At 41.5% G+C, this 22,460-nt stretch overlaps 3 protein-coding genes across 3 annotated transcripts in view; 2 read left to right on the forward strand and 1 right to left on the reverse strand.

Annotated features, from left to right (window-relative positions):
* Positions 1–1,049: 1,049 nt before the first annotated feature.
* On the forward strand, positions 1,050–8,260 carry lpl (lipoprotein lipase). The gene is made up of 10 exons (XM_040052985.1): positions 1,050–1,289; positions 2,053–2,258; positions 2,610–2,789; positions 3,292–3,403; positions 4,054–4,296; positions 4,888–5,130; positions 5,976–6,096; positions 6,254–6,436; positions 6,538–6,645; positions 7,203–8,260. The coding sequence occupies exons 1-10, from the start codon at positions 1,190–1,192 to the stop codon at positions 7,252–7,254; spliced, it is 1,548 nt and encodes a 515-aa protein (XP_039908919.1). The 5' UTR covers positions 1,050–1,189; the 3' UTR covers positions 7,255–8,260.
* A 4,621-nt stretch (positions 8,261–12,881) lies between these two features.
* On the forward strand, positions 12,882–18,538 carry LOC120747255 (lipoprotein lipase). The gene is made up of 10 exons (XM_040052986.1): positions 12,882–13,130; positions 13,969–14,165; positions 14,433–14,612; positions 14,811–14,922; positions 15,017–15,250; positions 15,718–15,960; positions 16,201–16,321; positions 16,620–16,838; positions 17,090–17,197; positions 17,289–18,538. Exons 1-10 carry the CDS (start codon positions 13,031–13,033, stop codon positions 17,308–17,310), a joined length of 1,536 nt encoding a protein of 511 aa, XP_039908920.1. The 5' UTR covers positions 12,882–13,030; the 3' UTR covers positions 17,311–18,538.
* si:ch1073-396h14.1 (disintegrin and metalloproteinase domain-containing protein 10) overlaps positions 18,188–22,460 on the reverse strand; it is a 30,879-nt gene continuing 26,606 nt past the window's right edge. The window contains exons 13-15 of the mRNA XM_040052982.1: positions 21,841–21,940; positions 21,249–21,469; positions 18,188–19,590 (exon numbers count right to left, since the gene is read on the reverse strand). Coding sequence (XP_039908916.1) covers positions 19,486–19,590; positions 21,249–21,469; positions 21,841–21,940 — 426 coding nt within the window. The 3' untranslated portion in view covers positions 18,188–19,485. The remainder of the gene's footprint in view (positions 19,591–21,248; positions 21,470–21,840; positions 21,941–22,460) is intronic.

Consider the following 22,460-nt stretch of genomic DNA (forward strand, 5'->3'; position numbering starts at 1 on the left):
GCTGGACATGGACAGGGCTGGCATTAGGAGTACACTGGCTTGTGACCAGTTTCATTAATTAGTCATTAAAAATTAAACGTAATCTAGGAAACTGAGCCATAAATTCACAGGAGGAAAAACCTAGAAAATGAATATTTAACTTATGAAATATGTACTCCAGTATTTAAAGCCAGTACTTGTAGTGTTACCATAAAGACGGAGCGACCTCTACTAACAAAACATGGCAACAGGTAGCCTATGATTAAAAAATTATTATTGTGGCACGCGAGGCTCGAGGCTTCACAGAAGTGATGTTTCCCCACAAGCACACGTCTCTCCATCTGGATATTTAAAAGGTTAAGTCCACCCAAATTACCAACACTCACTTCCACGCTGACACAACATGTTTTCATTGGATTCATTCCCCTGCCTCGATCCGCACTGTCTGACTGCGTGATTGTTCATTGCCCAACTAAAGTCATGACTCAGTGGGCTGTTTTTCCCCTGCCCTCATTTTTGTTCACTTTTATTTGAAGCACAAACTTACAGCAAGACGTTTAGCTGCAGATTGTAAAGATTCTGAATATACTTTTTTAATTTTTTTGGTAACATTTTTATATTAATTCACTAAGGTCGATCATAATTTTTTTTTATTTAACCTTCTAGGGGGAAAACTCTTGAGATTAAAAGTCTCTTACAAGAATGTCCTGATCAGGACGGACAGCAGTATGATCATATGTTGCATAAAATAATAACACATGCATCCAAATCCATACACCAGTTAATGAGTCTAATATGCTGTTTTAAATGTCACTGTTTGGCTGAAGTGTGAGGAAACTCTTTGGTGTTTTCCTAAAAATCCATTGTCTTGAATGGTAATTCATACCTAACCCTGTTATCACCGCGTAAATAAAACACTCTGCCGTGCAGCCAGCTCTTCTGTAAAAGGATGTGGATGATCTGTTCTTCTCCTCGCTCACTCAGAGCTGGGGTAAACATCAGTCTCCGCCCTCGAACCTCCAGCCAATCGTACTTGAATATTCAAATAAGCCACCAATAAAGATGACCTGTAGCGGCAACTGTGACAGACCATAAGCAACTTCACTCCTCAGGTCCAGCTTCACACCACTTTCTGACCTGTCCAACAACAACTGGATCTACAACTGCTCCACCAGCATCCAGCAACATTTCGAAGAAACACATCAATAAGATGGGAAAACAAAATATCTGCTTTTTAACTGCTTGGATAATTTTGGGAAAAATCTTTGCAACTTTTTCTTCAGACCTTGAATCCAACACCACCGCTTTTGGTAAGTGGCTGAGATACTTTTTATTTATCTTAGATTATTATTATCATATTACCCCGATGCTGCTCTGTTTAAGTAAATGGATGCAGGTTAATTAATGCGCGCTGCACCGTGTTGACCGGTAATAACCTCGTAATAAGCGGACGGAGTTTAGGTCTTTAGCTCCATGTGTGACTGCGGCCAAGAGGCTTTTGTCCGAGGAAAGAGTAAAGCAGAAGGCATCAACACAGGAAAAACTAAAAGCAAAAAATATTCGCACATTTATTTTCACAGTTTTATTATAAAACATGAAAAATATTAGAGTAGAAAAACACGATGCTCATATTTAATTAAGTTACAGCGCAAATTCAGTTTCATAGTCTGTCTCATAGGGAAAAAGTTATTATTGTTTACTTTACAAGATCCAGTTTTATTTCCGGAAAATCCACATTCTTCATTTTTTCACGAAACTTTCAAAACTTGTGTTGGTGGGAATCCAGGAGACAAAAGGGGGCGACACCGCCACGCTTTACACTCCTACTGCTCCACCGCTCACAATGCTTTATGCATCAGCAGTCCGAGGCGTAAGAATGATGCTGATTCACTTAATTAAAAAACTATGTCACCGTATTGTTTTGAAGAGTTTTCCGTCATTATTGAAAAGCTGCATTTAACTGAAACTTAATAACAGCGTAAAAAAGTGTCTTTGTCTCACCTGTCAACAGACACCCGCTTTTCTGTCATATCATAACAATCCAGCACCGCTTGTTTGTGTGTGTTGTAACAGCAAACACCACAGTCACCATTGATCAACTGCTGAATACCACTGAATGGCTCACCGACTTCACCGACATCGTGTCCAAGTTCTCCCTGCGCACCGCAGACACCCCGGATGATGACATGTGTTACATAGTACCTGGGAGGCCGGAAACCATCAAGGAGTGCAACTTTAATCCAGAAACACAGACCTTCATTGTGATACACGGCTGGACGGTATGTCACACTGAGCACACTTGACAGCCATGTTTTGCTCTTTGCAAATGACAGAAATACTTTGTTCTGATGTTGAAAAACCAAACCTACCAATTGTACTATTATTTTTGGGGCAGAATTGTAAACTTAATACAAAGCTACACTTGTAAGAGGAAACAGGCTGGGTAAGGAATGATAGGAAGTCCGTGCATTTTCTGTTTTCATGTGATTTATGGCCAGTCAGGCAGCAAGATTTGAACCTGATGATGCTTTGGCTGTTCTCCAACAACAGGACACAGAGCGAGGGCTAAGGCAAGAATAAATCATGCCATACTGCAGTTGAGCTCACACTAGCTTTGTGTGTTCCTGTAGGTAACAGGGATGTTTGAGAGCTGGGTGCCCAAGCTGGTGTCTGCTCTGTATGACCGTGTACCCACTGCTAATGTGATTGTGGTGGACTGGCTGTCCCGAGCCAACCAGCACTACCCGACCTCTGCCGCCTACACCAAACTAGTGGGTCGTGACGTCGCCAAGTTTGTTACCTGGATACAAGTGAGTGCTCTCACAGATAAGCAGCGGTTGACAACTAACTTAACACATTTTTTTTCTTTCTGGACAGCCATGTTACCACAGCGCTGACTTGTCGTCAGTGTGCTGCCAGAGAAAGTTGCTTTACATGATGTAATGTTTTGTACCCCGTGGTGCTGCTGCGGATATGTTTTCCTACTGGTTATGATTTTAAATGCCAATAAAAATATTTTATGACCGCGTTTGTGGCTCACAACAAGGCTTAGTGGAGCGCAGCTTTGGTTTGAACAAGGCTAAAAGGGGAACTGGCGTGAAGAATTTGTTTACATGAAGCTTGCAAAGATTTGGCAAACCCCAAATTACATAAAATGATCCCCTTTTTTGGAGGATTTCCAAAATTCTGTGAACATTTGGAAAAGCTATAACCTAAAGATAGTTTCGATCCCTCTTGCAAGTCTGCAGGATTCTCTGCAAACTGTTTTAAGGGAGAGTAATATGTTCTTCTGACGCATTTCTTACCTTTCAGAACGAGCTGCAGTTGCCCTGGGACAGAGTTCATCTGCTGGGTTATAGTCTGGGAGCGCATGTTGCTGGAATTGCCGGAGACCTTACCAACCACAAAATCAGCCGGATCACAGGTAAGAGCATTAAGATATCAAATGGATTATTATCTGCTCACATTATAGATTTATTAGCACAATGGGTCAGTGTTGCCCTCTGTTCCGACTGACAGCACAGTCTCACACAACTGCATCATTACAGTTAGGATTGTGTAAGGTGTTTTAGCTGTAAGCACTGTGACCTGTTTTCAGATACCATTAAATACTAAATATAGTGTAAGTGCCTGTGTGTTAACATACCATACCATATGCATGAGTATTTTTTTCCAGTGCCGCTCTTAAAAGCACCTCGGCATGCCAGTGAAACATAATCTGGGCATGCATGTGTATCTACATCTACTGAGCTCCTGCCAGCTAGTGGCTCCAGGTTTTTTTTGCCACTATGACGTTGCTCCAGCTTTGAAATCCGTCTGACCTGCCAAGAATAATGGTGTGTTTACTGTGATCTAAGAGCTGCGCCCATTAAGAACCCACACTCACTGCCTCACATTGTTTTGAGCTTCAGCGGTTCTGCATAGGTGCAGTAAAAGGCCAAAATACTTTAATGTGCAGCTCTGTTAGTAAATCGATCTATAAAAGTGATCGCTTTCTTCTAGTACATCCAAATCTCTCCATATTTTCTTTGTTGTGACACAGTAAAAAAAACGCAAATCCCTCTTTTTCTCCAGGTCTGGATCCCGCCGGCCCCACGTTCGAGCACGCGGATGAACAGAGCACACTGTCCCGAGGCGATGCCCAGTTTGTGGATGTCCTGCACACCAACACCAGGGGCTCCCCGGACCGCAGTATTGGCATCCAGAGACCAGTGGGTCACATAGATATTTACCCCAACGGAGGCACCTTCCAGCCAGGCTGCGACATCCAGAACACTTTGATGGGAATTGCATTAGAAGGAATCAAAGGCCTCCAAAGTATGACATACAAACCCTCCCTGATTTTTGCTCTTGACTGCACTTTTACAAATATTCACTTTGAAGCACTTTGTTTAGGTTTGATTTGATTACTGATGATAACACACAGCCAAATACAAATATAACCTGGATTCATAACAGCATATGCAGCATCTCATAATCTTTGCTCTTCAACACCAAGAGTGAGTGTTTATGTTCAGTATAATGAGCAAAAACAGAAGATAATGGTGATCGGTTAAATTGTATAAACGATCGGTTTAACGAATGTCTGTAACAGTTCTTGTAAGTTTACGTGGCATCAACAGACACTGACTGTATGAAAGCTTTCAGGGCCGCAGTTAAAGCGTGTTTGCCTCCAGTCATAACAGACTTGCACTGTGACAGAGATTAAAGTACCTCTTGATGTTCTGCCCCCTCAGCTGTTGTACTTTAACAGAGCAGAGCAGAACTAAGTGGGAAATGGCTTGTGGGTCAGCATGTGTTAAAAAAAACAGTAAAAGTCCAACACGAGGAAGTAATTTTCCATGTTTGCGTGACGTTACCTGGGCGACGTGCAGAAACCTTACACGTTCTTTGCTCTCTGTTTCGCAGATATGGACCAGCTTGTCAAATGCTCCCACGAGCGCTCCATCCACCTGTTCATCGACTCTCTGCTGAACATCGAGCAGCAGAGCGTGGCCTTCCGATGCAACTCCAAAGACACCTTCAACAAGGGAATGTGCCTCAGCTGCAGGAAGAACCGCTGCAACAAGATCGGCTACAACGTGAAAAAAGTCCGCACGGCCCGCAGCACAACGATGTACCTCAAGACTCGTGGAACGATGCCTTTCAAAGGTAAAAACCAGGAAAAAGGATGTGCACGTGAAAAGATTTGAGTATCTGTCAGTGATATTAAAGCAGAATGAATGGATGCTCCCTGCAGTGCAAAAGAGATTAAATTTAACATTTAACAGCTGAAGAAAATTCCAGCTGGTTTTATGTACTTTATGGAGGATTATAATGATTTAAGCCATTCACATACTTTATTAAAGTAATCCTCAGTCTATGAGCTACTGTTCTGTGGTGTTCTTAGTGTGCATGTGGTTTCCTGAAGCTGGAATTACTGGTAGTACTGGTAGTGTTGCTGTGCACAATTTGTGGACCAGGAAAGGTGACACTTACTGCAACGACACGTGTACAAAAAGTATCATGCACTCAGAAGGTTACGAGAAGGTGTCATGGGTGTTTCCTTTATCTGGAGGGGATGTTAAGGAAAAGTGAGACCAGTGGACACCAGCAATGGAAAAGTTTATTGACACAAGCCAACAGTGTTATTGTTAGAAACTTTGTGCGGACAGCTTAGCATGTTTTGTAGATACATAGGGTCTCCAACGTGGATCAAGCCTCATTCGCCACTCAGTGACTTTTTTCAACAAAGATCTTTATTGAATTTTTCCTCTAATCTGGTACACGTCTTGAGCCGTGTCTGGGAATCTGGCTGTTAGTCATTTATGTGGCTTTGCAAATGAAACCAGCCAGGATTTACCGCAAATCCGTGTTTTAAATGCCAGTCTGTAAAGGTCACACTGAGATAGAGAAAGGTCCAGGTTACATAAGCTTTTCTAGTGATAAACAAACTTGGAGCAGTCAAATAAGAGAAGTGGGCTAATCTCTAACAACTGGATCCCCCCCTCTTACAGTTTTCCACTACCAGGTGAAGGCACATTTCTTCAGCCAGAACAAGCAGAGCTTCACGGAGCAGCCAATGAAGATTTCCCTGTATGGAACAAATGGAGAGAAGGAAGATATTCCTTTTGTTCTGTGAGTACATTAAACAGCATACATATTTACTTTTATAACTTTAAAACCAAGTTTGCAAAGACGTGCGCATGTAGATTACAAGAAAAGGTAGACAAATCTAACAATCCGTGTAGAGAACCTTCAAATCTGAGCAGCTTCTCTTGTCTTAACCTTGCAGACCAGCCCTGAACAGTAACACCACTCAATCCTTCCTCATCACCACCGACACGGATATCGGAGACCTGATGATCGTGAAGCTGCGCTGGGAGCGGGATGCGTACATCAGCTGGCCAAACTGGTGGGGCAGCGCCAAGTTCAACATCCGAAAACTTCGCATCAAGTGTGGAGAGACTCAGTCCAAGTAAGTTCAGACCTGCTGACATTCACGCACTGCAGTCTTGTGACGGAAAAATAATCATTTAGGATGATAATAATGTTTTTTTTTTCTCTGTGTGTATTCAGGGTGATCTTCAATGCAAAGGACGGAGAGTTTGTTGACCTCACCCGGGGAGGAGAGAACGCCGTCTTTGTCAAGTCAAAGGAAGACAAACAGAGCCGTAAAGAAAAACTGTAAGTTAAAGACAGTGAAACATTTTCTACTTTAAATAAAATCTTTAAGTGTTTGCCTAAATGTAAAAAGTAGATTTATCTTGTTAGAGAGATGTAGAGAACTCAATTTTCCCCTGAGCTGATAAATTGGAGGAAGTGGAAAAATGAGTAAATCAAACCTGAACCACAGAAATAGATAATTAAACTTTAATTAACAGTTACAAATGTATTAGAAAGAGTTTTAGGAAGAGACATTAGGTAGTTCAGGGGAGATTGAGCAGGTTTAGACATGCAAAGAGGAGAATTACTGGAGGTATTAAGAGGGGAGGAGTTACCAGGCAAGATGAAAGGAGGACGGCCCGAAGATGTTTGTGGATGTGGTGAGAGAGGGCAAGCAGGTGGTTTGCGTGACAGAGGAAACTGTGGAGGCCAGGAGGAGATGAAATCTGAAAACAAGAGCAACAAGAATAAAACATTTATCACATTTGAATCCTATAGATAGCACTCTTTAGGTCCTGCGAGCTTTGTTTTCGTATTATCAAAGACAAGATGTCTCATTCTACTCTTCTTCTTCCCAGGGCGCACAAGCTTAAAACGAAGGGCAGCCTTTTTGGGCAGCAGGACGCTTGAAGTTGCACTCAAACACCCACCGCGCGTATCATCTGTCCCTTCACACGTAGCCAAAGATGGGCAGCACACAGCAACGCTGGGAAAGCCTTCGCAAATAACTGGACACATATGAGATTTGCTGTGTTTTTTTCTTCTTCTCCTGCTCTTGTATTTACTGAACTTCCCGTGCAACCAACTTAACCTCATCCACAGTGCTAGAAATCACGCTGCTGTAGCATGTTTCTTCTTGATGATGTGCTGACATTTTTAAGTAGCTGAACTGCTTTGTAATCATTATTTTTGCTTTTTGTATCCTATATGTACTGTTTATACCGACTTTGATATACTTTGACAGAAGCGATGTGTTTTCTGAGCCTTTGTGAACTTGGATTATTATTGATGTTTAAATAATCCAGAGTGATAGGCATAATTTTGGCACATCTTTGTTCGGTTTTTTGTTTTTTAAATGTCCAAAGTGATTATTTTGTGCCCAACATTTGTCTTTACTTAACCACTAATTGCCAACAATCAACAGGGACCAAAGAAGCATTTACAATCTACTGAATGGAGAATCACAGTGGTCTTTGTAAATACCTTAATCAGTATCTTTTCAAATATGAGCTACATGGTAATATCTGATCTTTTGAAGTCTTGCTTGATCTTTGATTTTATTGGTTATTGTGTCACTGGTCACTTTAAAAGGCTCCTCGAAGCAGTTCAGATCATCGAGGTTGCACTCCAATAAGGATATGCATTTTTTTTTAGTTTTGGTAAACTGATCAAATTTTAAAGGATAAGTGCGCCTCTCGGTCAACAGCATCTCACCTGAAACAGTTTACCTCATTTCACTCAATTATAGCCATATACTAAAAGGTCAAACATTACAAAAAAATCACCCAAGCCTTTATGATTTGTGATGGACTGACATAAACGACAGCCATAATACATCTCAAGATTACTTCACCTTGTATTTATTGATTGTACATTTATATATTTGTATATAAAGCTGTAATATATTTTGGCAGGCTCCCGTTGTCATCTCTATTTTTTTTACAATTCAAGCGGTTTGTGTTTTTGTGGGCGAGACCTTGGAAGGATCGATCAAATTGGTCCCAGTTCTAGCTGTTGATGGAACCGCTACTTTGAGCATGTGCAGATGCTGGTTAGGTAGGGGTCAACAGCCCTTGCTATCAAAAGAACAGAGCCTTATAATGAAGGCTACATGTATCAGCATCACTCATACATATAAATAATGCAGCAAATGTGTTCTGGTACCAGTTCTCAAGAACAAGGAGTGATGTGCAGATCTGTGGCGATGCCGATGAGCCACATCATGAAGATATGGGGAAGAGCTGTTGAAGCTAGGTTAAGACGAAGGGTGATGATTAGTGAGGAGCAGTGCAGCGCAGATGCAATGTTTGCTTTCAGAGTTTTGATGGAGAAGGTTAGATAGGGCGCCAAGATGACGCCCTATCTAACCTCTGAGACTCTGAGCCCCTTCTTGTTTGCAGTGCTGATGGACGGGTTGAGAAATAAGTATATCAGAGTGACCACTCAGGTTGGGCCGTGTGAAGACAAAGTTAGAGCAGCAAAACTGAGATGGATTGGATTGGAGAGAAGGAATGGTGGAGATCCTGGATGAAGGATGTTGAATATGGCGCTGTCAGGCAGGAGGAAATGAGGAAGACTCCAGAGAAGATTTGTGGATGTAGTGAGAGGGGAATGGCATTACAGAGGATGGTGAAACTGAGGCAGAAGAAGAAGCTAACGTTACATTTTCATTCCAGTAAAGCTTCTGCATGTGTGGCATTCATGAAATGATCAAACTGAAATCGTGAATGTTAGTGAAGACAAGGAAAAAAATATCTTGCTGTGAAAAGAGCGAGAAAAATATTCTGGCCACTTTGAGTGCTACCTGTGATTATACAAATGAATTTAATTAAATATAGATTACTTTGATAATAAATTAAAAGTATAGCAACCTGAGAATTCTGGAGATACACTCATGCTCTCTACTTGCTGACTTGCAGTTTTACGGCCTGGTACTTGATTGTATTTGTGGAGAGAGCCATGCTTGTACATTTTCAAACAATTTCAGTTTAGTTTGACTGAGAATGGGTGCTCGGATATTTTAATAAATGATACTTTCAGCTTCCCACATGTTACCATTTCCTGAGCAGCCGCTAAAACGGTTTCGACCACTGATACAGTTCTTAAAACTGCTTTTGCTCTTTTCATTAAAAGTACACTCCATAGCTAGGAGGACTCAAGCCATATAGGTGCATAAATCACTGCTCACCACAGCACTGTAAAATTAAGGATAAGGTGCCAGGCAACAGATGATGTTGCCTGGCAACAGATGATGATTTACCCTAAAGAAGAATTGTTTATGTAAACACTCTTTTTTTACTACCCTTGTGTATAAAGACTGTAATATTACTTAAAAGTAACAGCTTTCCCGCACGGGTCCACAGCGGGCACACCTGTAACGCACACCTCAGCCCCACTCCACACTGTGGACTTCGGTGCTGGGGCCTCACGTGTGTCTCCTCCGAGGCTCAATCTGGGGAACTTTCACAGAATATGAAAACAACATATTCTGTTGGTTTCATCTTTTCCACAATACTCACATTCACCTGTACGGTGTTTCCTCTTTATAAATAATGTGCCAGCAAACATGCCCATGTTGACCAACAGTGAGTAGCTATGGGTAGATTGTAGGGCTGTGTGCACAGGCAGCCCCACACTTATCCCACATGGCCCTCAAATGGGTGCCCAAGCAGGGCCCACAGCAGTTTTTCCCCCTTTGAGGCTCCACGTGGGTTTTCTATGGGTAAGTACACTGTGGACCATGTAGTAGTCCCAAAGGCCCAAAATGCTGTATGCCCTGTGTAGACACATCCACTTGAACCTGAATAGGTGTGGGTTTGCTGTGCCCCCACAGCCCCACAGCTCACCTAAACCTAAACTTTCCTAAAAAGAGGAAAGCTGTTGTGCAACATTTGGAGTCTGGACCGGGATAATGAAATGAGATGTGGATGTTTTTTTATATTCTAGTTGTTTAAACTCTCAAAGCACAATCTGAATGTCAGCTGACGGCTGTTTTAGTTTTAAAGTTGATCAGGTCATGGCGTGATTTAATCTTCCAAACAAAACAACAAAAATTCCCCCGACTTTGTTTGTAATGTTTCATTTTCTATAATTCTGATACTCTGAAAATGCCTGATCCAATGTGAGGGGACTGTAGAAATCAGTATTTTCTTCTTTTAGCAGTGTCACTGGGGAATAACAGGATTTCTAACAAGCCAAAGAGTTTCTTAGAGTCCGTTTCACATTATTCATAAAGTATCACTAACATCATTGCTCATTTACTTTTCTGGGACACAAAGAAGGTTAAAGAGTTGTAACAGAACTTGGTGTGAGTAAGTGTAAGGTCAAGGTACAGGAAAGCATTTTTGTCCTTGTGGTCACTGTGGAAACTTTCCCTCATGACTTTCTGTTGCTGGTGAACAAGTGTTGTTGAAGCCACAAAGATGACTTTTACATTTTTCCTGCTGCCCTCTCCAATCTGAAACTAGTGCTCAGGAAAAACGCTGCATGTATAAATGGTAACAAATTAACTCTTCATATTTTTGCTTGGTTTAAAGCTGTTGCTGTCTTCTATAAGCCTAAAAAACACAAAGTTTTACTCTGTTCGTCTTTTTTTGTGTGATTTTCTCATATGCAACATGTGCCGTTCCTAGAAATCAGCTTGGGAAATAATCTTGGAAGTACATAAAATTAAAGACATTCTGTTGTCTCCAAACTTTAAGGAGGAATTACTGTTTGCCCATTTTTCATCTCAGCTGGAACCAACAAATCTTGGCTGTGGTCCGGCATGTTCTTCACTGCCCTTTAGTCACCAGGGGACGAGTGCTTCCCCTGAAAAGGCTGCAGAGGCAGGAGTGGAAAAACAAATGCAGTCACTGTTTTTCAAGGAAAATCCAATCATATTCAAAGAAGAATAAAAAGTAATGAAGCCAGCTGTTTTGTTGCAATACCAACATCTGGAGAGTGTGTGCAAAAGGAAGAAGAGGAGTGGAGCTTTTATTACACAGTATGGCCTGCACCTCATGTAACAGAGCAAAAATGAAGATATTATGTAAAATATTTCTGTGTAGGTTCTCGGTCATCCAGGTCACAGTTGTCTTTTAAGTGTTTTGGAGACATTTCACCTCTCATTGAAAATGCTTCTTCTCTAAAACCAAAGGGTGGAGAGTCCCAGGTTTTTAAACCCTAGTCGGGGTTGTTCCTTAGGTGGTTGTCCTTGACCCACTATTAATCATATGCATCATCACATGAGCCCAGGTGTGAAAAAAGGCGTGTGTCATTAGCACTACAAGTTTTGGATGAAACCACTCTGAGACCTTGAGATCACCTGACTCAAGGTGCGCTGGGAGTTGAAGCCCTTGGGCAGGAATCTCAAGACTGTACTGTTGGTGTCCAGTCCAGGTGAGGCTTAAAGTGGGTATTATTATTGATTTTGCAGGGTTTTACTCATTTTCCAAGTTAGATGCTCCATCAAACGCTCATTTTTATGGGAATAGCTTTCAGGGGGTCCCATTTCACAAATGATCATTTTATATGTGCTCATGTCTGAGTCAGATCACAAGTGATTTGTGAATAAAGTGTGAAGTAGCAGCAGTTTAGCAGTCAGAATCAAGAACTTGGATTTATTTAGAAAATTATATTAAAATGGACTTAAAAAAAGATCCGAACTTATATTAATTTGGTATGTACTGTATTTATTACACACTCTAACATACATAGTATATATCAGTCACTGCACCAGTTATTTTTTTATATCTTGCAAATGGTGCAGTTGACTTTAACAAGCTTCTGACTCTTCCACCATCACCTCATCGGCCTCCTTCCCAGTTTTTCTTAGTGTCTTGTCCTGACGTTTTGGGCAACAACTCAGCAGCTGTAAAGCCAGCTACTCTTGCATGGATATGTGTCCATAATCTTAAACTTGTATCAGCAATACCTAGCCTATTTGGTAAGTAAATAGGCTAGGTATTGACCTATCACATGTAATAGGTCAAAGGTCAGAGTTTTAAAGCAATGGCGGCCAACTTTACTGCAAGAACCTCACTGATTGCTCAGTTAAGTTTCAGTCTTATCTTTCCAGTTTAAAAAAATAATATAATATTGAATAAGAACTGTTTCTGAGTAGTGGAGCCCTGCAAACATGACGATGAATGATCTGAATGATGTGGAACCTTTGACTTATAAAAATCGGTTTAAAGCCATGTATGTATACAATTCAGCCTAGTTACACTATTTAAATATGAAAGTGCATTTCTTTACAGATTTAGTTAATCACACAGGAAGCACTGCAACAATGCAAACATTTATGCTAATCAGTGTCTCCTGCTGATCTGGCCGTGGTCGTGTGGTAGAAACATACACTGAATGCATTTAAAAAATAAATAGCGCTTTCTCGGGGTTCAATGAGTCGCTACACTGCCAAACACTGTTGCTATCGCTCCTCATAAAGCAGGCTTAATGGTTTAGTTTACACATTTACTTTCCATTCCCCGCCCGAGGCCAGCAGCCAATGGCTTGTCAGAACTTCAGAAGCGCTATTTAAGACGCAGACAGTTCAAGGTGGTTCAGATATCAGCGCACTGCGCGCAACAGGACGCGCGGGCTTATTCCTTACTACAGGACTGCGTACACTCCCGGGCTGCGGCGTTTCATTGACTGATTTCGTCCTTAAAGATATTTTCTCCAAAAGGAATAAAGTGCAAAAGAAATGAGAGCGTGGAAAGTGCGGTTTCTGTGCTTCGTGGTGTTGAATGCAGCTGTGCAAAATGTGACGTCCTTGGAGGAAGAGCTCGCCGATTCTATTTTTGGTGAGTTGTCAGTTACTTCATCCACATTTAGGTCTGTATGTTTGTAGTTCTGCAGGTACGTGGGTGAAAATTCCCGTGTAACTGTAACTTGGTGAAAACCAAGCGCAGTGCTTGTGTGTGTACAGTAGTTTCTACCTTGCCAGTGATATCAACGCGCTATAGGACATACTTTAGGTCACGTGTCTATGACTAAACTCATCTCTGTGCTCTCTGATACTCTCCTCACTTACTATTCCCTGGAAGAGACGCTCTGAAATTGAAGCTAACGCTGGAAATTAGAGAAATAAACTGAAATGTGTCAGACTGTCAAATTATCCCAACAAACTGATTTATCCGGGTGTCATCATGTCTATTTATTTTCACAATATGATCCTCAAACTGTTGGAGCCTTTCATTTGGTAATTGTTTGCAAGGGTCTGGTCTCCGCCTCCCCACACTTTGAAAATCAGTACAAAGCCCAGTCAGCTGACTGTGCCAGCAGGACCACAGAAACTTGGGCAGATTATATTCGGTGAGATGGCAGGAACAAAGCTGAGAAACCCTTATGAGCCTCTGTGGAGCTCAGTCCTGACCAAGTGAACCCCTTAAACCCCTGAGCTTTGATCTCCTCTAAGGTGGAAGCTCATTTTCTGAGGGGCCCTGGGGGCGGACCTTATTGCCACCAGCAACTCAGCTAGCTGGTCAGACTTCTCAGACTTTCCAGCCAGACTATTAGATAAGATTTGTATATCTGATCAAAACACCAGGAAGCCAGAGGATTTGTTTCCCCTTCTTTATTTTTTTAAGAGTATAATGTCCTCTTAAACCATCCAGCTAACTGGATAATCTTCTCTGTCAGGTAACTTCCTCGATCCTGTGAAAGGCTTTTTTGACCACAAGGCTGAGAGCAATGCCACTGTTGCCAAATTCTCGCTCCGCAAGCCATCCCATCCCGATGATGACCTCTGCTACATCATTCCAGGAAAACCCGACTCCCTGGCAACCTGCACCTTCAACGGCACTTCCAAAACCTTTCTCATAATCCATGGCTGGACGGTAAGCAGAGATGCTTCAGCTTGTTTTAACCTGCCCCTATTTTCCAAAATATCCAGAGCTTTGTTTTCTTTTGAATCGAAAGGAGAATAAAAGACCGGGAATACCTTTCACCAAATTCTGGTGAGGTAGCATCTCACTAAAATAACAATCATATTAACTGACAACCAGCCAAAGTATTCCCTGACATGTTGATCTGGAGGTGGCTTAAATTACACGCGTACACTAGTTTCACCTGTCAGGATTGATGTTTGTTTGTCTTTTCAACAGCTGAGTGGTATGTTTGAAAGCTGGATCCCTAAACTGGTATCGGCACTGTATGAGAGAGAGCAGACGGCCAACGTCATCGTGGTGGACTGGCTCAACTCGGCTCAGAATCACTATGTGGTCGCAGCTCAGAAAACCAAAGCAGTGGGGCAGGAGATCGCTCAGTTCATCGATTGGATCGAGGTTAGTTAAGCTCTTGATTTCACAGGTCTCATTAAATGCCCTTTCATTAAAATATCGATGAGTTAGTGCTATTTAACCTCAAGTATTTAAACGATGTGTTTATATGAGTAACAAAGAAAAAGCGAATGAAATTAAACCCAAAGGTAATGTGGAGTATTTCTTACACTCTCCTTAACTTAATTACTTTTGATTTTCAAGGAGACCACCAACATGCCTCTTGAGAACATTCACCTGATTGGCTACAGCCTCGGGGCCCATGTGGCCGGATTTGCTGGCAGCCATGCAACCAATAAAGTCGGAAGAATCACCGGTAAACAAGACAGAAGATTTCAGATGTTTGTTTTAAAGCTATTACCACAACAATAAAGTCGTGTAATGTTGGTCCTCCTCGTCTCCGTCTGAAGGTTTGGATCCCGCTGGTCCCGACTTCGAGGGCGAACACGCCCACAGGCGCCTCTCCCCAGATGATGCTCACTTCGTGGATGTCCTTCACACCTTCACACGCGGCTCTTTGGGTCTCAGCATCGGAATCCAGCAGCCCGTCGGCCACGTGGACATTTACCCCAACGGAGGCAGCTACCAGCCGGGCTGCAACCTCAGGGGAGCGCTGGAGAAGATCGCCAACTTTGGAATATTTGGTAAAAATAACTAAAATGACTGCAGCCCTGATTTTACTGTATCTGCACAGTGATTGTTGTATTCTTTTACGAAGAGAGTAAGAAACAGGTAAAGTTAGTTAAAGCGTTAATGAACTTTATTATGAAGCAATCAGATCAGAGGTTCAGCCACAATAAAACAAAATTAAGCACATTTTTTAGAAACACATAAGTGCCTATACACAGAGTGTGCCGCCTAGAAGCTTGTAACTGCTTGCTGCTGTCATTAATATCTTAGCAGTGGACATTGTTAATGACAGCTGCACAATGACGTCATTCACACCAGTGTGAAAATAAACAGAGGGTCCCAAACATGGCTGAGGAAAGGTCAGATTAAAAATAAGTAAATTTACCCGGAGCACGGTCAGCTACTGAATGGAAAAGTAATGTGTATGCAATGTAGAGAATTACAGCAGATATTAAATTTCATCCATTTCTTTCCTCCTCAGCTGTGTCGGACGCCGTCAAGTGTGAACACGAGCGTTCGGTTCACCTCTTCATCGACTCCCTGCTGAACGAGCAGGAAGCGGCCATGGCGTACAGATGTGGCAGCAACGACATGTTCGACCGCGGGATGTGCCTGAGCTGCCGGAAAAGCCGCTGCAACACGGTGGGCTACGACATCAGCAAGGTCCGCAAGCCTCGCAGCGTTCAGATGTACACCAAGACACGATCCTCCATGCCTTTCAGAGGTCAGCGGCATGCTCTTTAATATCATCGCTGTTATCACATGAAAGCTGATATATTTGCAGAAACAAAAAGCAAAGAATAATCTAAAAAACATCTCATACTTTCTGGGTTTGGTGACTTTTGAGATTCTAGTTGCTTCGGCTGAAACTTGAACCCATTAAATCTGGAGCGGTTTTATTACGTTAATTTACACGCATGCTTTCAGGTCCTTAAATGGTGCAAATTGTTGCTTTGTTTTGCAGTTTACCACTATCAGCTGAAGATCCACTTCTCCAGTAAGGTGAATAGCTCAGCTATGGAGCCCTCGCTTACTGTCTCACTGTATGGAACCAGAGGAGAAGCTGAAAACCTGCAGCTTAAACTGTGAGTGAGGGTTTGAACCCTTATGAAGGAGAATTACTGCACAGTGACTTGCATTTTTCAAGTTACGAGTTGTTTTTAACACTTGCACAGTAATCAAAGAAAACAGCACGAGACAGAAACCATAAACAGAAAGAGGCAACCACACACAAACACATTTCACTGCTGGGCCTTTACAGCGTGCTTTCATCGCCATTTTATCATCTTTTATGGCACATACTTTACAAGCCTCAGTTAAATAAAACATGCTGGCTATGTCTATGCGTGGAGATCAACATTTCTTTCCGTCTGTGTCTGGCAGAAAGGAGAAAATTGTCACAAATAAGACCCATTCGTTCCTGCTGGTGACGGAGAAAGACATCGGTGACCTGCTGATGCTGAAGTTTAAATGGGAGGAGACAAACGGCTGGTCTGCGTCAAGCATGCTGAAGATGGTTTCCTCTTGGTGGTCTGGCAGCTCAGATGGCGCTAACGTGGCGGTTCACAAAATCCGCATTAGAGCGGGCGAGACGCAACAAAAGTGAGTTGCAGAACATTAAAGGTGTAGTTACCAAATAATGTCTGCCTGCCAGAAGACAAAAACTCGAGGCTTCCCTCGAGTTTTCCTGAAATGCCAGTGTTGGTGTTTTCATGATGGACCTCATAGAAATGTGTCTATTACTGGGATTTATGGCTAAAACATATCAAGCTTAAAGCACAGGCTTAAGCAGAATCTCACGGAGCTACTTGAACACGCACAGTTAAGCAGTATTTCATGAATTTCTCCCACAGGATGGTGTTCTGCATAAAAGATCCTGACGCTCAGAAGCTGACACAGGAGCTCACGTTTGTTAAATGTAAGGATCCGTGGAGGACGAACAGAAAGCGAACTCTAAGAAGGTGAGCTTGCCTCTGTGTTAACTCTACTCTTTACCATTGCATTACTGCTAACGCTGATAAATAACAATACATTTGCTGCTTCTGTCCGTAGAGTAACTCTGGAGAACCACTGATCACTGAATCACTGATCGTGAAGACAAGACGCTCTCCACCATCCCCTTCGTCCATTTCAGCACTTAGCAGATAATTTATACACTAGTAACTTTTATACACCAGTAAATATCTGAAAGCCTTTATCACCTTGTATATATCCAAATAGGTATAATGTTTAAAACAATATGTATGTGAATACTATGTCATACTTTGTAAAAAAAAAAAAAGTAATTTAATGACTTTTGCTTGATTGTTGTACTACTAGTAAATCTTACAGGCCAGATCAACAAAGTTTGGTTGTAGAGGTACTAATGCCCTGATGTGTAGTACAATAATAATATTTCATATAAAGGAACCACTGTGAAATATAATAGAGTGACACCTCTGAAAATGAGGAAAAATAATATTAAAGGTGTATTTTTTGTGTGTTTTAAGCAGTAGGTTACAGTTTAGTTACCTTTTTGTGTTACCTAAGTAAGTACTAAGTTACCTAAGTCACCGAGCATTCACCACTGTGACTCTCAGCGCTGTATGTGACTGTAGGACCCGTATCAGTGTGCCTTACTGTAAACAAGCAGCAGAAGCAAGCTCTTGCAAACTGAACTTTTCGGCTTTTTATTGTTGCCTTCCAACTCGGCGTCCGTTGTTCTTACTGTATGAACTTATACTGAAGTACTCAAAGCTGAAAAAGGTGTTATTTTAAATGCTTTTGCATGTTTTACTGCTTCACTCCTGCAAGAAGACGTTACTTTGAAGCTGTCACCTCAAAGAAGTGCTGGATACTCTTCTAAAAATGGCTTCCTTCTTTTAACGAGTATGCAATATTCGGTGTGAGCTCGAAAGCAAAGCTTCTATTAATGTTTGTGATGTGTGGTCTTTGTAAAGTGCAATGTCTGCTGTGGATAAGATTTTATTTTTTGGCTCATGCTCATTCAATTACGCATTTCCAGTTAGTAAGCAATACTTGAACCTCAGTTCTTCAGAGGTATTGTACTGTAATGATTGTGACTTTTAAAAAAAGGTATTTTGCACTTAAAACAGGGAAAGAGAAAACAACTCACCTGTACAATAACTGTAAATACTATAATATAGATACTGGAGTCTCTTATATGGAGCGCTGCTAGTTATATATTTTCACCTCTCTGTGAATTTGATCTATAAAAAGTGTGTTCATGTAATCACTGTACATAGCTGTAAATACGTCTCTGTATTGTATAAATTCTTTAATAAAACCAGCGTGTCGCCTGAGAGGTCATCTTGAGCTTGCATTTTTTTAAAGGTCGAGAGAAATGCTCAACTTTTCTTCCTTGCTGGCTCAGTATAAAAAAAATATAATTATCAGTCCTATTTACCATCTCAAGGCTGTTTGTTCCGTTAAAAAATATTATTCAAGTGTGTTTGATCTAAACAGTTTTAACAATTTAAACACTCACAACTGTTTCTGATATAAAAGTGCAAGCAGTCCTGGATTCAGCCCAGCGAGCGGTGTTGTTTCTGCAAGTCCTTGTAATTGTGGTGTTGTGACACGTGTTTGGCTACATGTGTCAAGGTGACCCCAAAGATATGCTGAGTAAGGACACCGTAAACTGCAGCGTCAGCTTTAGTTTAACCACACTTTGCTTCCTTACAGGACCACAAAGGTTGGAACTTGCTGGTTTGACCTCGTAGATAAGTTTGTTTTATATCTTATTCTAAACTGTTATGTAGGTTGTTAAGAAGATTGAAGATAAATGTAGCGGAGTAAAACACGGTATTTGCCCAAAGATTTGCAAAATAGTATCTACTGAAAGAAAGTACCGTCAAACTCTATGTACACGCAGACCCTTCAGTTGCAGGTGTTGCTATGGTTGAGATGGAAAGCTGGATGCTCCTCATAGCTGAAATTAGTGACTTAAACATGCTCCGTGCATTTAAGGCTTTGTAGTGACAGGTGGCTTTACATTGCAGCGGTGCTTCAGCTTTCTGAGGGGCAGCTGACTGACCCACATTTGGCAGCAGAAGAATCAACATTTTCCACAACACATACATCACAGGAGACTCTTGCGCCTTTCCTAAATGTGAAGAGTTACACAAAGACATCGGTGAACATGGCTGAGTTTTTGGGCAGTTGAACAAAGCTGATGAATCCTCCTCGACGTGGCACCTGAAGATCTCAGGTAAAGGACGTTTATTCAAGAGTCTTCAGGGATAAAAAGTCACTCCAAGTTACGTGTGTCCAGTTTAATGCTGCAGAGGCAGGCGGTGCAGCCCATGACTCCAGACAGCGTCAGGATAGCCAGCAGGATGGCCCACCAGTGAGCCTGAGGAGAATAAACAGAAACATGATTTCGAATAAGCTGGAAGCATTGGTGTCGTTTGGTTTAAGATTAAGATTAAGATCACTAGAATAAAAATCTTTAATTTAATCTTTAATTTAAAATGTTGAGCAGAAACAATAATTTTATTGTTCAAAGGTTTTCATATCTTTACCAAAAATATTACCTCACTGATTTTGCCTTATTGTTCATTATTGTTCACTTTCATATTATTCCCTCAGTTATTACCCCCCCTTAAATAAATCAGTCTAACATCACTCAGCTAGAACCCATCACGGATACAAAGCTGTTATTTAGTAATAATGTTATAATTAAATAGCATTACAGGCCATTATAATGTTATCACTGAGTATTAATCTACCTTTTCTTTTGCAATCATGTCTCTTTTTGTTTTTGAAGCAGATACTAAAACACTACATGTGCGACTTTTTCCACCACTTGAAGCATCAAAACAGTTTCTTCCTTCAAAAGTTTCAGTCTATAATGCTTTGTGGTTTCATACTGGTTAGGTCCCAGTCACAATAACCTATATACTGGCTGATGACTACCTAGCAACCACTAGTTGCTAGGGAAAAGGGAGTATTCCACTGGTTGTGACTTTTGTGACTGATGTCACACAGTGACAGCCAACAACCTCCTGCAACTACTCACCTACTGGTTGGGAAATGCACAGTTTCTCCCAGTGACCAATAGGATACCAAGAGGGATTAAAAAAAAAGGTCTATATTATTTTGAATTGCTTGTTTTATTCAAATGAACACAATGGCTAAACATCCTGTTTGTTACACAGGGAGCACATATGGTAGCTGATCTTTTGGGTAACTCTACCGATTGAGTAACACTTCTGACGCATCCACCGGCTGAAAGAAAACATGCTTCAAGGCCTGCTGCACGTGCTTTCCACACCGTTTCAACCCAGAAACTGTAGAAAAGACTCTACTTTGTTTTAAGACTGAACACTGAACACCCAGATATGAACAACATATGGCCCCGATAGAGAAAACAAATGTTCTCCAGCTGCCAAATGCATATCAGCCAAATAATGGGATGGGCTCATCACGTGGATCTACAGGCCGTCAGTCGTAAACCTCTTTTTTGGATCATACCTAATCTGAAGGAAAGAGGACTTTTCTTCTGTATTTGAGCACAAAAAGTACTTTCTTACTACAACCATCTTTCTCACAAGCACCTTTTCTTATACCTAAGAGCTTTTAGCCTAAAGTTCACAGACTCATACAGATGAGCGAGTATACTTCAATGAGTAGAGTAGAGGAGCTTCTAGTAGACAAGCTGCATGTTTTATAGCCATGTGTAGATCGAATACATTTTTGAGGTGTAGGCAGATTTGTATTTATTTAGACCCAGCTACAACCCCTCATGTCTTAGTCTCAGTGTTTCTTCCTGTTTTATTTTAATAGTCTAAGGTCTCCTATGTATCATGTTCAGTTTTGCTTCCCGTGTCTCGTCAGTCGGATTCTGTTCAGCTGTGTTCCTCAGGTGTGTCCACTCTGCCCTATTACCTTCAGAAATAAAGCAATTTTTTGGGTCCTGAGCTTGGGTCCAACTGTGCCTGCCACGCAGCGAAACCTGACAATCATTGTATTTATCTTATTCTGATGTTATCGCACTAATGTAGATTCCACCTTCATCCACTCTCCCACGTCGTCGAAGTCATCCAAATGAAGAAAGGAGTTCTTCAGTCTCGCGATGGGGCCGTCTGCATCGAGGATGCGGCATACGTGAAATTTGTCGCAGTATCCACGGTTTCCAGAGCACGGCGCACCACCCACCAGGGGCAACACTTTTTTGTGGAAGTGATCGGACAGAACAGACGATGTGGTGCTCGCACAAGTCTCAGGCTGATCTGCAAGAAATACAAACAAAGGAAATCAAATCAAGTTACGGAAACATTACACACACACACACACATCGAGAGAGAGAGTATAAATACTGTTTATACTTTACAAAAGCAAGTTTCTTGAGCCGAATACCAGCCTGTGTGTGTATATCATAAAGAGATATGCCACTTACTCAAAACTTGACAATATGAAATGGAAACCGGAGTTTGAGAAACAGTTGACCTTTAATAACTACGATCTGTGAACACAGATTGGTCTAAAAGAACACAATCATTTAGAAATGTAACCTCAGCACTAATTAACACAGCCTGAGTTGTTGAGACACAGCGTGTAAACACATTCCTCTGTAGCAGAGGACACATGTTCCCGTGGTTACCGGGCTTCTGGCAGCACATGTGGCATTTCTCCCTCATGGAGTCTCCGGGACAGTCGCACTTCTCCAGGCGGTGCTTCACACAAACCGAGCCAGTGCAGACCTTCAGAGACAAACAGATACTACAGTTAGGATGTAGAGTCAGAAGAAGCTGGGAGAGAACTATGATGTAAGAAATTAAGACAAATAAGAGCCAGTTCAAGTTCATCAATATCAGTACGTCTATTGTTGATGATCAAAAATATTGACTCGATTGGTAGGTAATTGGATTATTTCACTACCTTACAGTTTATGTCAGTCATGCGAATTAGCAGTGAATTAAAATTTTTATATCTATATTTATGTTTTAAAGAGGACCTATTATGTTAGTTTCCAGATCCGTGTTTTTATTACTGGACTCTACCAGAGCTCATAAAGGTCCTTATTTATCGTACACTGGACCCTCGATTTAAGCTTTCTTATATCTCATTGGCTACCTCCCACAAACAGGAGATTTGAACTAAAGGTGGGCGGGGCTTCTTTCCTCACAGCCCAAGCCATGTGCCTGTGCTCCATATTAGACATATGTGCTCTCTTTGATGTCATACAGAGCCTAGGGCATTAAAGAACGATCTGAAGTCAAG

This window comes from Simochromis diagramma, unplaced genomic scaffold (genome assembly GCF_900408965.1).
Source record: "Simochromis diagramma unplaced genomic scaffold, fSimDia1.1 OVJJ01000419.1, whole genome shotgun sequence".
Classification (NCBI taxonomy): domain Eukaryota; kingdom Metazoa; phylum Chordata; class Actinopteri; order Cichliformes; family Cichlidae; genus Simochromis; species Simochromis diagramma.

What these genes read in the sequence shown, in the direction of transcription:
- lpl (XM_040052985.1), top strand. Translation starts at nt 1,190, where the DNA reads ATGGGAAAACAAAATATCTGCTTTTTAACTGCTTGGATAATTTTGGGA. An exon ending in ATCCAACACCACCGCTTTTG is followed by an intron (nt 1,290 to 2,052) that starts GTAAGTGGCTGA and finishes GTGTTGTAACAG; the next exon opens with CAAACACCACAGTCACCATT. An exon ending in AGTTTGTTACCTGGATACAA is followed by an intron (nt 2,790 to 3,291) that starts GTGAGTGCTCTC and finishes CTTACCTTTCAG; the next exon opens with AACGAGCTGCAGTTGCCCTG.
- LOC120747255 (XM_040052986.1), top strand. Translation starts at nt 13,031, where the DNA reads ATGAGAGCGTGGAAAGTGCGGTTTCTGTGCTTCGTGGTGTTGAATGCA. An exon ending in AGTTCATCGATTGGATCGAG is followed by an intron (nt 14,613 to 14,810) that starts GTTAGTTAAGCT and finishes TTGATTTTCAAG; the next exon opens with GAGACCACCAACATGCCTCT. An exon ending in CGCCAACTTTGGAATATTTG is followed by an intron (nt 15,251 to 15,717) that starts GTAAAAATAACT and finishes TTTCCTCCTCAG; the next exon opens with CTGTGTCGGACGCCGTCAAG.